This window comes from Fringilla coelebs, assembly GCF_963513975.1.
Source record: "Fringilla coelebs genome assembly, chromosome: 17".
In the NCBI taxonomy this organism is placed as follows: Eukaryota; Metazoa; Chordata; class Aves; order Passeriformes; family Fringillidae; genus Fringilla; species Fringilla coelebs.
In genome coordinates this window covers 10,423,265-10,438,541 of record NC_140043.1, presented here as the reverse complement: position 1 = coordinate 10,438,541, position 15,277 = coordinate 10,423,265, and the positions used below count along the sequence as shown (strand labels likewise).

Sequence of the window (15,277 nt, the reverse complement as noted above, 5' to 3'; positions counted from 1 at the left end):
TGCCCGCCGGAGCACTGCTACCCCGGACCGACACCGGCACCAGCGGTTCCGCCGTCCCCACTGAGCTCTGCGGCCCCGCACCGCGCGGCCGTGCCGGGAGAAGCGGGGGGAGCAGCCGGCGGGGGCCCCGGGCCGGGAGAGGGACGCGGGGCAGGGAGCGGAGCAGGGAGCGGGGCAGGGCCGGAGCGGGACGCGAACTCACGGCTCGCAGGGCTCGCGGGGCTCGCGCCGTCGGGCCGGGGCCGCCGTGCGCGCCGCGCGCGCGCCCCGAGCGCAGCCAATGAGCGCGCGGCCCGCGCGGGGGCCGCCGGGAGCGGGGCGCGATGCGGGCGGCGCTGCGGGCGCGGCTCGGGTGGGCGCGTCTGGCGCTCCGCGGGGCCGCGCTGGGCCGCGCCCCGGGGCCGCCGTGCTGGAGCTGCGGCGCTCCGCTCCCCAGCAGCGATGGGCGGCCCCACTTCTGCCCCGGCTGCCAGGCTCTGCAGCCGCCGGCGCCGCGGCCTGACCTTTTCCGCCTGATGGACTGGTGAGTGTGGGCGGGGCGGCCGCGAGCCCCGCCGGCCGCGGGTCTCACCCGCCCTGTGTCCCGCAGCGACCGCTCCTTCCGCATCGACCCGGGGCAGCTGCAGCAGCGGTTCCGGAGCCTGCAGCGCGAAGTGCACCCCGACCGCTTCGGCAAGAGGCCGCAGGTGAGCCCCGGGCCGGGCGGGGGAGCCGGGCCTGGAGGGGCCCGCGGGGCTCGGTGAGCGTCGGACGGACTCGCCTTTAGCCTTCGGCTGCGTGGCGGGGTCGCAGTGTCGGATCCCCACCTCTCTCCCGCTCAGAAAGGGAGTGAGGGGATTCGCCTGTGTTTGTGTTTCGGTGCTCAGAAGAGGCTCTGCCATGGATTTGCGGCGGAGGCGGACGAGGCGGGGCCGCTGCGGTTCGTCAGGCCTTAGCTGAGCGCAGTGCCGCAGCTCCCAGGTCCACGGAGCCTTCTCCGTTTCACACACGGACTGGTGTGGGGACGCTGCCGTTCATGTAACAAAGTGTATTTTGCCACTTGTAATTAGCTTCCAATTATTTGCCATCCATTTGCAGAAAGAGCAGTACTACTCTGAGCAACACTCTTCCCTGATCAACAAGGCCTACCAGACTCTGCTGAACCCGCTGAGCCGAGGCCTCTATCTAGTAAGGTCCCCGTTAGGTATTGCAGTGTTCTGTAACTAACCCTGGGGGCTGGTAGGGATCCCACCCTCGATTCAGGCCTTAATGTGCTAATTTGCATTCCCCTGAAGGAGGTCACCAGAGAGAAGGGAGACCAGAACCAAGTTTCTCCAAAAATCAGCATATCATCTCATTTGCTACTCATCTTACAGTAATTTGTCTTTCACATCACACGTGGTGTTTGGCCATGGCTGCTCATTCAGAATTTCAGTCTGGCCCATGGCAGCCTTTTTTATGTTGTTTTTATTTTGTTTGTTTGTTTTGGGGTAACTGCTGATTTTTATGGTCAGCCTGTGTATGGAGTTAACTTTCAGACTGACTCAATGCACTGTAGGTTTATTGAATATGAATATGAGTATGCCCCACTAAGAGACTTAATATTAAAGAAAATAATTTCCATAGAAATGGATGTGGGAAGATTTATTTTCAAATTCCCATTTCCTCTGCCAGCTGGAGCTGAGTGGAGTGGAACCAGCAAAAGAGACAGACTGTGATGCAGACTCAGCGTTCCTTATGGAAGTAATGGAAATTAATGAGAAATTAGCAGAGTCAAATAACAAGGATAACCTTGAGGAAGTTGAAACTTCAATTAAAGGTAGGTTATGACTTGAGGAATTTGTACAAAACTAATATACTGAATCTTGTGTAATACGTGAATCTGAAAGCTTTAAACTGTGTTGATATATTTCTTGTAATGTCTTCAATTTGTGTTAGTCTGGAATTGACTCACTGCAGGAGCTTCTGCTCTGTTCCCTTCTGTTACAATGTTGTTTTTACCTATTTATGCACCTAAACATCACATCTGTCTTGAGAACATTTGTATAACAGAACCTATTCTCATGTCAAAATAAATTTATATAGACAATAAAAAGGAATTTACTCAACCTTCATCATGTTAGTCAATTGTTCCATAAAAAAAACCTGTTAGAATGAAGTTGAATAAAATGCTTGTCTGACCACACTAAATAATGTTATTTATAAAAGCATTGTAGTTCTTTTACCTTCTTCATCTGGCAGCCATTATATTAAGTGGTTATTCTCCTTACACAAACAACTTTCTTTTTATATTGTTGGCGATACCAAAAACATTTGGTTTACTGTTATATTTAATTCTTTTCAATAACAGCTATGTGCTAAAAGCAATTACAATAACTAGAATAAAAACTGGGTATCACAGGAGAAAGTCAACTGTAACAGGGTAAACTGATACACCAAAAATAAGTTAGATTGCTGAGAAATTAGTGACCATTGATGTGCATTGGAAATGCTGTCAGTATATCCGTTTAAATAAAGAAATACATGTTTGAAATTATAATTAAAACAATATTTGCAACATTATAATGAAAAACTTGCTTGGCTCCCAAAGGCTGAAACTAGTAATGAGCTTTCCCACCACAGGAAGTCAGAATGCAGTGGTATAAAATATCCTAAGTATAACAAAAAGTAAATGAAATTATTTGTTTTACAGTAAAACAAGAAGAACTGACCAGAGAGGTGACTGCAGCTTTTGAAAGAGGTACCTGATTTTATGAGTTTTTAGCTGCCATACATACCTGTCAAATGCTTAAAGCTCCACATTTTCTTACTGGCAAATATTTCCTGAGCTATGGAATAGAAACACTGCATTGACAAGGGTTCTTTGTTAGGTATTTAGAATAAGCACTTCTAAACTGACATTCCTGCTGATTTGGGAAATTCAGGACCTTACATTAAAAGCAAATTCCAGTACAAAAGTTCCATTCATCTTGCATCTAAATAATCATTTTCAGTGGGAATGTAGATGCTAAGAAATTGTTTGTGTGTTTCCCAGAATGCTGGGAAGGACAGACGTGATCTTAGACACGTTCTGAGGCTTCACACTTGAATTTGGGAGGTGTTGTTCTGCAGCCCTGGAGCTGCAGCAGAGCAGTGAGTGCTGTTCTTTGCAGGGAAAGCCACAGCTGCTGTGTGGCAAGTAAAGGCCTGTTCAGCATAAGGTTTGGGGACTTCCTGTGCAATAATCAACATAACTTTATTCTACAACCAGTGGATAGGCACAGGCTTGAACCAGTCCTGAGCTTCTGAAGCTGGGAAAAAAACCTTTGTGGTTGTGTGCCCGGTCCAGAATGCTGCAGGTTTGTCGAGGTGGGTGTGTAACTGTAAACATCAAAGTGCTGCTGGCTGGGCCTGCCTAGGAGGAGTTACATTCTGTTACTCTGTGCATGAGAAGGACTGTGTTGCCTTTGTCTGTAGGTCATAAACCACCCTCTCCTTTAACTGAGCAGAAATTGTTTCAATATCAGTTTTGGAATTGGCACTGTCCTGACCCGACTCCTCCTGATTTGCATTTTTCAGTTATGTCAGTTGGTCTATTTGTAGACAAATGTTTTAAACAAAAACATTTGCCTAGTGGGTAGATCAATACTGCAGCCACTTTACAGGAGTCACTAAAGGGCATTCATTCACATTTATTTTTCCAATTTGTTCATTGTTATGTGTTTTGTGAAACATTTGAGTTGAGATGTTCCCAAACCATCTGAGGTTAAAACAATAGGCAGCATGGTTTTAATAGAGTCTGAGTCCTTGCAGGTCACAATTCTTGGTACTAAAACAGGTGCTGTCACTGAAATCTTGAGATTGATTTTGAAAATGCAGATTCACCTCTCCCTCTGTAAACCAGTAGTTTTATTTCATTTCAGATGATCTTCAAGAAGCCAAGAAGCTGCTAGGAAAAATGAAGTATTTTGCCAACTTAGAAGATAAACTAAAGGCCAAGAAGATCCCTTCCTGATGTTGCCTTCCTAGTTATTAACAGTTAGTTATTTTCAATTAAACAAATGGTTTTATTAGCAAAATCAGACCAAGGGTGTTTGTTTCCTATACTTCCATTAAAAGCTTTAATTCTGAGAGGAGGAAAATAAATAGAAAAGAAATCCCATGCTTGCTGCAGCACTTGGGGAACAGATGGCATTTGGAAATGTTTACAGCCAGGAAAAGTTGCACTGGGTAAGGTGGGCCACTGTCCTGTCAGTGGCAGGTATGGAAACAAATATCAGAGTCACACAAGCACCAGATGTGAGATTTCTTACTTCCTAACATGTGAAGAATTTATTTTAAGTTGAAAAAGAGTCCATGAAAAAATACTGGAGAGGGGGCAGAAGGCTCATTCAGCATGACCTACAGGCTCCCTATAGTTTAAAGGTATTAATTCCTGTCATCCGTCCTCTCTGCTACTTCATACTTTTGGGTATGTAGATCTCAGTCTGATGGGAACTAACCTCCAAAACTAGAAGTTGTTTTACCCTATTGCATAATTTAAAATGTTAAGATGCTAGGTTAGGGAAAAAAATAAGCAAATTGAAACTCCAGTTGGTCTTTTATCAGGATAAAAGTTTTTATTAGAAATACCATTAATTCAGGGAGTGCTGTACTTTCATTGCACAGTACAGTAGTAGGACTGGATGAGGAATATCTTTAAGGCTTTCAAAGTTACATAACTGGAAAAACAGAAACTAAGTACCACTATTTCTACATAAACTGGAATATTTCAAATATCAGCTATCAGTTCTTGTGTGGGTTTTAACAAGAGCTCAGAATGTTACACTCAGCAAAGCATTTGGATGTGCCCAATGACCCAAACTGAACACAGGGCTTTGAAATGCAAGAAGAGTTGCTGAATTCTCTGCAGAAATCTGCCAGAGGGGCTCACTGAACGTCCTCCCTGGCATTTCTGCATCCCTACAGCACCAGGTTGCAGCTAAAGATCAAGTTTTCTGTGGATAATACAATATGTTGTTAGTAGTATATCAGCAATACTTACTTGCCTTTAGTTACACTTCCTCTAAATACACAGGAAGATTTAATAAGCCACTTGATCATGTATTACAAGGTTCATAATTCTCACTAAAGTTTTGTTGCATTTGTGAAATTATGCAGAAACCTTTAAAAATTCATCTTGGAGTTGCCTTCTTTCATAAAGCTCCGTTTCCTTTTTCCTGGCATTTCTTCCAAAATTAAGCTTGTGAAATTCCTTTTTGATTTCCAGAAAAGATTTGTTTTTTGTCTCAGGAATTATGAGGAAGAGGAAAGCAGCAACAAAGAAGCACTCCAGTAAGAACACCACAAAACAATACTGCTTCAGTCCATTCTGAAAATAAATGTGATTGCAACATATTTCAAGTGTAATAATAGTAGGTTTGAGAAAATAAGCTTTTTGTTTCCATTTACACTTAACATTGTTGCTCAGATGTTTTTCTAAAAGAAGTCATTCAACCTAATCTTTATCTGTAACTTTTTAGATAAAAGACTGTCAAATGCTGTGCAATAGACTTTTATTATAAAAATAAGATAAACCATTTAAACAGTCAAATGTCACAATCTAGAAGTCAACATTTGCTACTTAGCTGTCACATATTTTAAGATTATATAATTTAAGTTTCTCTGAATGTTAATATTTTTCAATGCTGTGCATTAAAAAAAAACAACTGTTTTACTGAGAAGCAGAGCTCAACCATGAAGAAAGGACAGGCAGATCCAGATACCCAGATCCACGCTGTTCCTGCAGGTTTTGCTGTCAAGAACATGTGCTAAAACTAAATATACAAAGCTGGAGATGAAAGCCTGTCTTGCCTTCCCTAATAATGTGCTTACAGAACTCTCTGTCAGCAAGTTCTCAGAGATGTGACTTACTGGCCACAGGTACCACCTCAACATCACTCTGCCATAAAAGCACAAGACACTATTAAAAAATGTTTTGTTTAAATCTCAGTATCTGATTAAGCTTTTCTGCTTTTGATACCTTCTGGGTTTTTTTTCATCTGAACATGAGCATTGCCCTCCAGTGCTTTCCTTTACTTTTAATTTATCATGTTATATTGAGGTTTGTGATGTGTAAAAAATACTTTTAAGAGGGACTGAATCTAGTAAAGCTCATTTGAGGGTCAGTGTGCATCCTGGCCAAGTGTCAGTTATATATACAAGTGTATATAATGCAATACAAGCAATGGGATAGAAGCTGGGAGCAGGTGAAATGGAAATTGTGCTGTGCATACTCACCACTATGAAGGGAAAGAGCATCCCAACTGTGAAGAAACTAATCCAGCTCACAGTCCCTGCAATCATGTAGGCAGCAGGACGTGAGGACTGTACAAATAACTCAGCTGTCAGGGTGTTTGTTATGCCACCTGAGGATGGTTCAGAAACAGAGAATTGTGCTAAATGTCCATTTGAGGTATTTCCAATGCTACAAAAGATTGACTTGCTTTTGAATATGCCATTAGCTGATCTATTATAATTCCTAACAGCACAATTCTGAGGCTACTGGAAGTTTCTCACTAAAACAGGAAGTTTCTCACTAAAACACAGCCCCATTTCAGCAGCACTGATCAGGGAGCAGGCCCCTTCTGACAAGTGTAGAACCCCTGTGCTCTGAAGGGCAGAGCATAGCTGCCCTGGAATCATGCATGGGAAGCCTCAGCTGTGGGCTGCAGGATGGTCTCACTTGGGTTCCCCAGCCAGAGCAGTAGCAGCTGTGCTGCAAAGGCTTCTTGGCTGTGTGACACCCAGCCCTCCCAGACCTTCCCCCACTCACACAGATTCCTGTGCAATACCTGGGCCCAGCCCAAAGCTCAAGATGAAGGCAAATACACACATCATGCTCATGTAAGGCACCCAGGAGTACAGCTCCTGAAACAGAAGACAATGAAGTTTAGTTCAGATTTTGATAACCCAGTTTTAAAGTCTGGCTTAACTGTTATGTTTCCTTCTGTGTTTTATTTCAATTAGGACCAGCGGTCTTTCACAACTCTTTTACAGCTAATTTATTTAACAGTTTTACCTCAGAGAAATTAAATAGTGTTCATTACATGAGTTTTACTGAATCATATCATAGAATTATGTAATCATAGTGTGGGCCGGGCTGGAAGGGGCTTGAAAGCTTATCCCATCCCACCCCTGGCCATGGGCAGGGACACCTTCCACTATCCCAAGCTCCAAGCTCCATCCAACCTAGCCCTGAACACTTCCAGGGATGGGGCAGCCACAGCTTCTCTGGGTACCCTGTGCCAGGGCCTCAGCACCCTCACAGGGAAGAATTTCTTCCTGATTCCCAGTCTAACCCCACTCAGTTAAATCCATTCCCCCTTACTGTGTCACTACATGCCCTTTTCACTCCTCAGTCACATTGGGTAACAGGAATGAGTCCTTTGCACCTGGTAAGTCAGAGAGAAGGTCAGAACAGTGCACCAGAGTGTCATGAGGAGATAACCCCCAATGATAAGGCATCTTCTTCCCACATAGTCTATCAGCAAACCCTGTGGACAAGATACAACCTTCTGTTAATATACTGATGTCATTTTTACCAATATTCTTCAAGAAGAATCATTACTCTTTGTACTGGGAGGTAGAACAAACTGCTCCTTACACAGGAGAGGGCTGTGAGACATTCACAAACTCCAGTACCAAGTGTCACATATGGGATTTTTTCTGCCACAATCCCAGCTTGTTCAAAAACATAAGTTGCATAGAAATAAATCTACAATAGAAAAAAAAAACAAAAACAAAGAATGAGATTTTTCTGGTATTTAAAACATTGTCTGGAAACAAAGTCATGTTCATACTAAACATATAGATCAGTGTATTTTACATTGTGAGTTACTAATTCAACATAAGCAGCAATTACAATCTGTTAAATTCATGTTTTAAGTAAACATTTTGCTATCATAAAAGCCAAGAGGATTCTTCAACTTACTGAATATGCTTTACATTCTTAAACCAGACACACTGGGATAAGCTGATCCACCTTTATTTATTTTTCAGAGGAAGTATCAAGTCATTATTTAGAAAAGTTTGCATACCAGAAACACAGAAATGAGAAAAATAATTAAAAGAAAAACACCAAAATAATACAAGAACATTCTTTCCTACTTATCCCATTTTCCTGAACTTCTCTATGTGGATCTTTTGTGTTAATAACTGGTTGAAAACCAGGTGGAAATGAAATAATTATTTAAGCTGCTTGTTCCCTCTTACAGCATTAATGCCACTGAGCTGTTGGCCCATGGTCATCACGATGACAGTGATGAGCTGCCATCTCACAGCAGGGTCAGTGAATAACTGCCAGGGCTTCTTGGGTTTCTCCCCATCTAAGGCAAAGCATTCCCGCTGGATGTCTTCCATCTCCCTTCGGTACTCAGAGGAACCATGAAATCGTTTCAAAGCTACAAATAGAAAAAAATCATTTACATTTATCTATTAAACACAACTCCTGGGAAATAATCTCTTTTCATAATGACCTGGCTTTTGTTAGGATATGAAAAATTTGCTTTGTGACTTGCTTGTTCCTTGCTGTTTTTTCAACATTTTTTCCTGTGGTGGATTTGGAGAATTCTATGGCATTTCTTTCCTTCTTTTTAGACGAATATCTGGCCTTTAAATATTCACCAGGCAAACTATTTTGTATCTGAACCTCAGACCTTCAAATAGCCTTTTCCTTAAAGGACACTCTTACCAGTTTGAAGAGTTTTGTTTAAATTCTAGGGAGATATTGTCCTTTCTTATGGCCCTGACTTTAATGCTGCCAATGGGATGCAGTTAGTGAGCTGGAGCAAAGACAGTAAATCCTTCTCCTAAGGCAAATATAAACAGAAGTCATTTGGATCCCAGATTAAAATATTTACAAATGGTCTTAAAGACTATACAGCATCAGTTCCTTTAAAATCTTATTGATTAAATATATCTCAAATGACAATCTGTCTTCTTAAGGTCAACAGTAGGAGTTTTGGTGATCCTGATAATGAACTCTCCACTGAGAGTAATCAGCTTGGAGCTCCAGTCAATGAACTTACATTTGAAACAGTTCATAACCCATTATGGGCTCCTGAGTTCCACAATCCCTTCTTCCATATAAGCTCACTGGATGAAAAACATGGGCCAAAAAGCACTAGAGGATACAACTGTTCTGTGTGGATAAAGATAAAAGGAGAATCTGGAACCCAATATATTCATTGCAATCTCCTGGAGAACAGAAAGTATAGATATTACCTTTGGCACAGCTCAGCTCATCACCTCTGTCAATAAGAAGATATCTGGGACTTTCAGGAAACCATGGAAGGAATAACAGTTGGGCTAATGCTGGAATACAGCTGCTGGATAGCAACAGAGGCCAATGCTTTTCTCCACCCAACAATTCTCTGTGAGAAATGTGGAAAAAGAAGGCAAAGAAATATAATAAATGCAGTTTCTGCTCTTGGAACTTCTACGTTCCAGCTGGATGAAGGCCTGAGCAACTTCTTCTGATCACACAGGGGACAAAAGCAGTGCTAGTGCTGTGATACAGAAATGTGAGTCCTTTGCTCTCAAGTCCTTGCCAACATCCACTGTCTCCAGCAAGAAACTGGCAGAAAACATGAACTCAGCTCGAATGTGGCTGCTTTACTGATCCATCTAAACTGACACTACTTCCCTGAGGAGACAGCACTGATGGTTGACAGTTGTAGGAATAAGGTGACTCAAGCAGGATTTTCTTCTCCAGGGAGACCTTGTGTGTGAATTCTAATGCTGCAATGACTCAAGGAATGTCCTGCAATGAGCTGTAGGAAATCGGAATTCTTTACACAGGAATAAAACAAAACAGGAAAAAAACCCTCAAATATTTCTTACCTCAAACCAATTATTTGTCCTGTCAGAATTCCCCCAGTCAGAAAGATGGAAGTCCCCATGGCCAAGCCACCTCTTAGGTGTTTTGGGGCAAACTCCCCAATATAAAGAGGCTGCACACAGAGCCCAACACCTGTGAGTAAATGGAAATAACATTTTCCAAACAATAGGAATTGCTTTGCACAGAGTTACTAAACCAAAACACATACAAAATGGGATTTAATTAATTTCCTATTCATTTAGTTGCCTTCAGATTCCAAGCTAAACTACAGAACATTTTCATCATAAACCTAAAGGATCAGAAATAACAATAATTTATGATTCACCACAGTTTATTGATAGTAGGAATAAGAAATTATTCACCTGAATTTATGCCAATCAAAAACCTTCCAGCTATCAGTAACTCAAACAGTCCTGTAGGAAAACTGATCCCCATTAAAATGGAGGCTACTATTGCTATAACATTATTCATCAAAAGAGCTCCTTTCCTAAAAAGGAGGAACACACACAAAAAAAAATCGTCACAGAACAAACAAAAACTGATTACAACAAACAAAAAAAAAACCCAAAACCAACCCCCCTCAATCAGATATTATGGAAATCTGTAATAATGTGGGTTTTTAAACAGTTTTCTTTTCTGATAATGTGGGGGGATAATAAATGGACTTTATACTGAAGAAACATGCTGTTCCCTGGAAACCCAGATATCTGATACAACTGCTTATTTTTTTTAAATGTCTAAACATAAGAATAATGTATAAATATGACAGAAATGCCTGGCAAGGTAGGAGTGGGGTTTCTCCATTTAGACAAATGAAGTGCAACAGATGAAGCAGCACATCCTTACTGGCACAAGGGCTGAAAATGTGTCAGGGGGAAACTCATGTTTCCAACACACTCTGTGTGCATTCCCCTACTCAGATTTCAGTAAATGTAATGAAAAGAGTAAGGCAAAGGTCATAATTCAGGGCTCATCCTTGAAAGTCACATTGGAATAAACTGTAAAATTGTACTAGAAATCTCAGTTTTAAAGTGAAAAAATTTTCACTTTCACCAAGGTACTCTTTTCTCCCACTCTTTTCCCATTTATTTACTTTCTATTCCAGCGGGAAGGTAGGAAAAGCAAATATGTTTTGATATGCCTGCTGCTGCAACTGACCTGCCCAGGCGTATGGCCATGCTGCCTCCGATCAGGGCTCCACACAGGCCTCCGAGGGAAAAGATGGAAGCAATGACAGACCAAAGAAAAGTCAGCAAATCTGGATTTAGCTCCTTATGATAACGACTACTCCAGGTCTCATTTAAGAACTTGTGTATATGCTGCAGTAGAAAAGAGTGATGAATGTGTAGCATTTTATACAGCCCTACACACAGCACTACAAATAACTTGCACCCCGATCCTGAAAATCAATTCTGGGAGTTAATTCTAAGAGATGTCATCTGACTGGCAGAATCTTCCTTGACCATAAGGAAGACCTTGTGTTTCCTACACCCCACACACCTCAAAGGCTGCTGAGCAGCCCTGCTTTGTGCCCTGCCTCAGGTGCTGCAGCAGAGGGGAAACACAACTCTGACATACACTGCCACAAGAGAGCTCTGAGGTCCTCCTGAACAAGGAGGGGAACAGGGTGGATGGCTGGCCCTACTGTTTTTAGGAACATCTCACAGCACAGAGGCCTTGCAACCTAAAAACTTTTACTGTCAGAGGACTCATTCTGATACTTGGTCTAAATCTCCCTGCCTCAGTGTAATCTAAAAAGTCACAGTAAAATCTCTTTTTCAACTCTAATAATACTCCATCTTTCTTACAGTATTTGTGTGTCAGAACTTTGAAGCTGTTATTCCACATGCTTGGTTTTCTAAAATTTGCCTTTAGAAACTCTTGAACTGGCATGTATGTGTAATCAGAGGCTCCTGTTCTTTGCCTGCAAACAAAGACTACAGAAAAACAAACTTGGACTCTCCCTCTGTTCCCAGTATACGACCTGTTCTTTCACAAACAGCTTTTTTAAGCTTTGTAAAAAGCATACAATGTTGAAGCAAATTCAGTCTTCACAGTTTCCCAAGCAAATAAATCAGCTGGTAGCAAAAACTGATACCCACCACTTTCACAAGAACATTTGCTCAGATCCTTGAGTCATCCACAAAATATGCAGAATCCTGGAGGCTACAGCAAAGAACGCTCAAGTAACAAGTGAAAATATTTACAAGATACTCAGCCACTACAGATGGAACATTTGAATTCCCTAAGGAGGACTTTTTCAGTAATGTGCCTTGTGATGGGCACCTGTAAATAGTAACTATGCTTTCTCCCTGTTATGCAGTGATAGAAAGAATGGGAATGGCTCAAAGCTGTGTCAGGGGAGGTTTAAACTTGACATTTGAAGAAACAGTGGTGATATCCTACAGAGAGGTGGTCAAGCAGAGGAACAGGCTTCCCAGACAAGTGGTCAATGTTCCAAGGGCATCTGGACATTGCTGTTAGTAATACACTTTAACTTTTGGTCAGCCCTGAAGTGGTCAGGTAGTTGGACTAGATGGTCATTCTAGGTCCCTTCCAACTGAAAATGTTCTGGTCTATTCTACCTTTAGTGTTCTGGGTGATTTTAGTAACCAACAAATATATTACTTATTCAGTTAATCCTTCTAATAATAAAGGTATTTATGAGGCATATTAACACTTTTGTCTGACACAGAATAGTTCTGATGGGAGGTACTCACAAACAAATGTACATGAAACCACTTAGGAAATGAACAAGATTCCTTCATATGAGAGGAAGAGTGCTCCAGTTCCCACTGTGATCACAGCACATTAGGCCTCATGGCTGAGTTCAGAGAGGAAATAGCCCAGTGAACAAAAGGTGAGCTTTTACCTGAGTGGGTGCATTGATAATAGAGACATTGTACCCATACTGAAAGGTGCCTCCAATTCCAACAGCACAAACGGCCAGGAACAACGTCCAGCTGGGGAGCTGGAGAGCAAAAGAAAATCATGGGCATTAAAAGAGATAGTTTAATATCTAAAAGAAAATTATGGTAAACTACATCATGTATTTAGTTTGGAGCAGTCAACGTATTTGTTTAAAAAACAGCCTGAACTCCTGAACACCTGCAGCAGGAGAAGCATTTCAGGCTGGCTTTGGCCCTGATCATTAACAGCCTTTAGAAATACCACAATTACAAGTCTCCAGATTATGTGTAGGCAACAAAACCATTACAGCTGTTATTAGAAACTGAGTAAATGCTTTTTGCATAAGCCACACAGCTCACAGTGTCTGTTTTTAATGAAAGAATGCTAGGACTGTTTATATCTGGTGTTGGAGACACAGCGACTCAGTATAAGAATTAATTGAATCTCAATTTCTGTGAGTCACATTTTAACCAAGATGTGAGAAGTAACAATGTTTTATTTCCCTCTGATCAATATTATAAGTCCCTAAAATGATTACCCAATGTCTGCAAGTTGACAGGTGCAAAACCTTAGCACCTCAATCACAATAATAATAATTTACAGTTTATTGGCATATTGGCACATATTTTTTAAATTTTTCAATATCTATGACCAAGTTACAGTCTCCAATCAGCATTCACAAACTAAAATTCATAGAGTCTCAGATTCACAGATTTTAAGGTCAACACAAACTACTGCTGTGATACATTCAACTCTCAAGAATCTGGCTGGTCATAAACCATACTTTGGATGAGGTCCCATGGCCAGATATCTCCAGAGATTTGTAGTGTTTGATATTCTCATGCAGTGCTCTATGAGTTTACTTTTTACTGAATATGATCATACTAAAAATAACATCCAGTTCAAATGTGTAGCAAACCTTTCCTTTTAAATTAGGTCCTAATTTAATCTCATGGTATCTTATTGATTAATTTCAGCCGGACACAACAATGTCTGCTATATTACAGGCACTTCAGTGATCAAATTTCCCCTTCCTTCATATATAAAGGCTGTATATATTCCTTTTAATAAACTTCTACTCCCTCATTATAAGGTATGTAGACCAATTCTTAATCATTCTCATTTTTGGTCCAGTTCCCAGAAATGCTGAGTTATTCTAGATATTGTAATGTATTCTGACAGAGCTGTGTCCTTCCTAAAGATAATTCATCAAAACTTCATTCCATCCTCCCTCCTTCCCTCCCTGAAATTTGCAAGTTGAAATTGATCTTATTAAAGTAAAATCCAATTAACATTTCCTTACAGTTTCCAAGAATAAAAAGTGTTTCTCTGAATGTCAACCAAAACAATTAATTAAGAGTTATAAGTAAGGGCTGCAGTGAGTATGGTAGAAAAAACCAAAATTGATGTGGTAAATATTGGCACTGCACACTCAGACCCTTATATTAACTAAGTACTGTAAACCTATTTTTGTGTGTTTTATGGGTACAACCTGAAATTTAGAAGGAACAGAAAACAAACAAAACAAAATAATGAACATACTTCATATAACTTAGGTTTTATTATGACAGATCTTTTGTTTTTCCTGCCCAAATCAGCTGGGCTCATGACATTGGTATGCTGTCTCACATTGGAGTTAGGAGAGAGCACAGATAACAGCCTCATGTGTTCTGAACTCCTGACAGTTTATAAGGGCGTTCACCTCATTCCAAAAACATGACACAAACAAAATTCAATTTGTATTCACTGTAAAACATGAGAATCGGAAAGATGCTTTGATAGCTTCCACTTTCTAACGCAGCCAGGTGTCCAAGGAAAGCGCAAAACATATTATGAGTCTAATCACTTAATGTATTTCTATTCAGATGCTAACATGAAATACCCGCACATTTCACATCTGTACATCATTGCTAAAACCACGAACTCCCTGCAGGATCCACCTTCAGGATGGTTCTGCTTACCTTGCAGGGCGAGCTAGACCCTCTGAGCAGGGGCTGGTGCTCCATTCTGAGCATGGGCTGAATTAGATTTCCTTTGCAAAATTTAATAAACTACGCTACAGGGAATAAAAAGGTGCCAAAGAACTTAAGTTACTAATGTATTAAGACACAGCTTTGCTTTTTATTGCTGTTTTGTTTGATTGGTTCTGTTTTTTTTCTCCCCGCCCATTGGGACTCTCCTCAAGCGTTCCGAACTTTGTGACAGAGATGTCCAACCTCGATAAAGCCTCACAGCAGCCTCAGGGAGCTCTCCCACCTCTTACACTGAGTAAATGCACTGCCCTTCTCTGTTCCTCCTCTGTTCTCCGCGCAGAACCCGCAGCCCCCCGCAACTAAAGACAAGGACGGGCGGTTACCGTGTGCCGGGGCGCCATCCCTCCCTCCTGCCGCCCGGAGCTCAGCTCAGCTCGCCACCTCCCCGAACCCGCCTGAGCTCCTCAGCTGACTGGGATTTGGCTGCCGGACCGTGCCCGCCCTGCTGCGGGGATTAGGCAGGGCCACGGACAAGAAAGGGGCTGTAAGGACTTGC

The 15,277-nt window shown here is 41.7% G+C and overlaps 2 protein-coding genes across 7 annotated transcripts; one reads left to right on the top strand and one right to left on the bottom strand.

The window, feature by feature from the left end:
• Window positions 1-302: 302 nt before the first annotated feature.
• HSCB (HscB mitochondrial iron-sulfur cluster cochaperone) lies at window positions 303-4,090 on the top strand. Of its 2 annotated transcripts, XM_084217078.1 has the most exons (6): window positions 303-523; window positions 590-686; window positions 1,078-1,167; window positions 1,654-1,798; window positions 2,672-2,719; window positions 3,882-4,090. In XM_084217078.1, exons 1-6 carry the CDS (start codon window positions 324-326, stop codon window positions 3,971-3,973), a joined length of 672 nt encoding a protein of 223 aa, XP_084073204.1. In that variant the 5' UTR covers window positions 303-323; the 3' UTR covers window positions 3,974-4,090. The 2 variants fall into 2 exon arrangements, with proteins under 2 accessions (XP_084073204.1, XP_084073205.1); XM_084217079.1 differs by lacking the exon at window positions 1,078-1,167.
• A 485-nt stretch (window positions 4,091-4,575) lies between these two features.
• On the bottom strand, window positions 4,576-15,224 carry LOC311160356 (solute carrier family 2, facilitated glucose transporter member 11-like). Of its 5 annotated transcripts, XM_084217062.1 has the most exons (13): window positions 15,105-15,224; window positions 14,710-14,804; window positions 12,711-12,809; window positions 10,997-11,157; window positions 10,201-10,325; window positions 9,841-9,970; window positions 9,223-9,371; window positions 8,212-8,399; window positions 7,604-7,714; window positions 7,392-7,493; window positions 6,792-6,867; window positions 6,238-6,365; window positions 4,576-5,329 (listed from the first exon to the last, which is right to left on the bottom strand). In XM_084217062.1, the coding sequence occupies exons 2-13, from the start codon at window positions 14,761-14,763 to the stop codon at window positions 5,111-5,113; spliced, it is 1,542 nt and encodes a 513-aa protein (XP_084073188.1). In that variant the 5' UTR covers window positions 14,764-14,804; window positions 15,105-15,224; the 3' UTR covers window positions 4,576-5,110. The 5 variants fall into 5 exon arrangements, with proteins under 5 accessions (XP_084073188.1, XP_084073189.1, XP_084073192.1 ...); XM_084217063.1 differs by lacking the exon at window positions 14,710-14,804 and having other exon boundaries at window positions 4,577-5,329; window positions 15,105-15,175; XM_084217066.1 differs by lacking the exons at window positions 14,710-14,804; window positions 15,105-15,224 and having other exon boundaries at window positions 4,580-5,329; window positions 10,997-11,045; window positions 12,711-12,791.
• Between the last annotated feature and the right edge of the window lie 53 nt (window positions 15,225-15,277).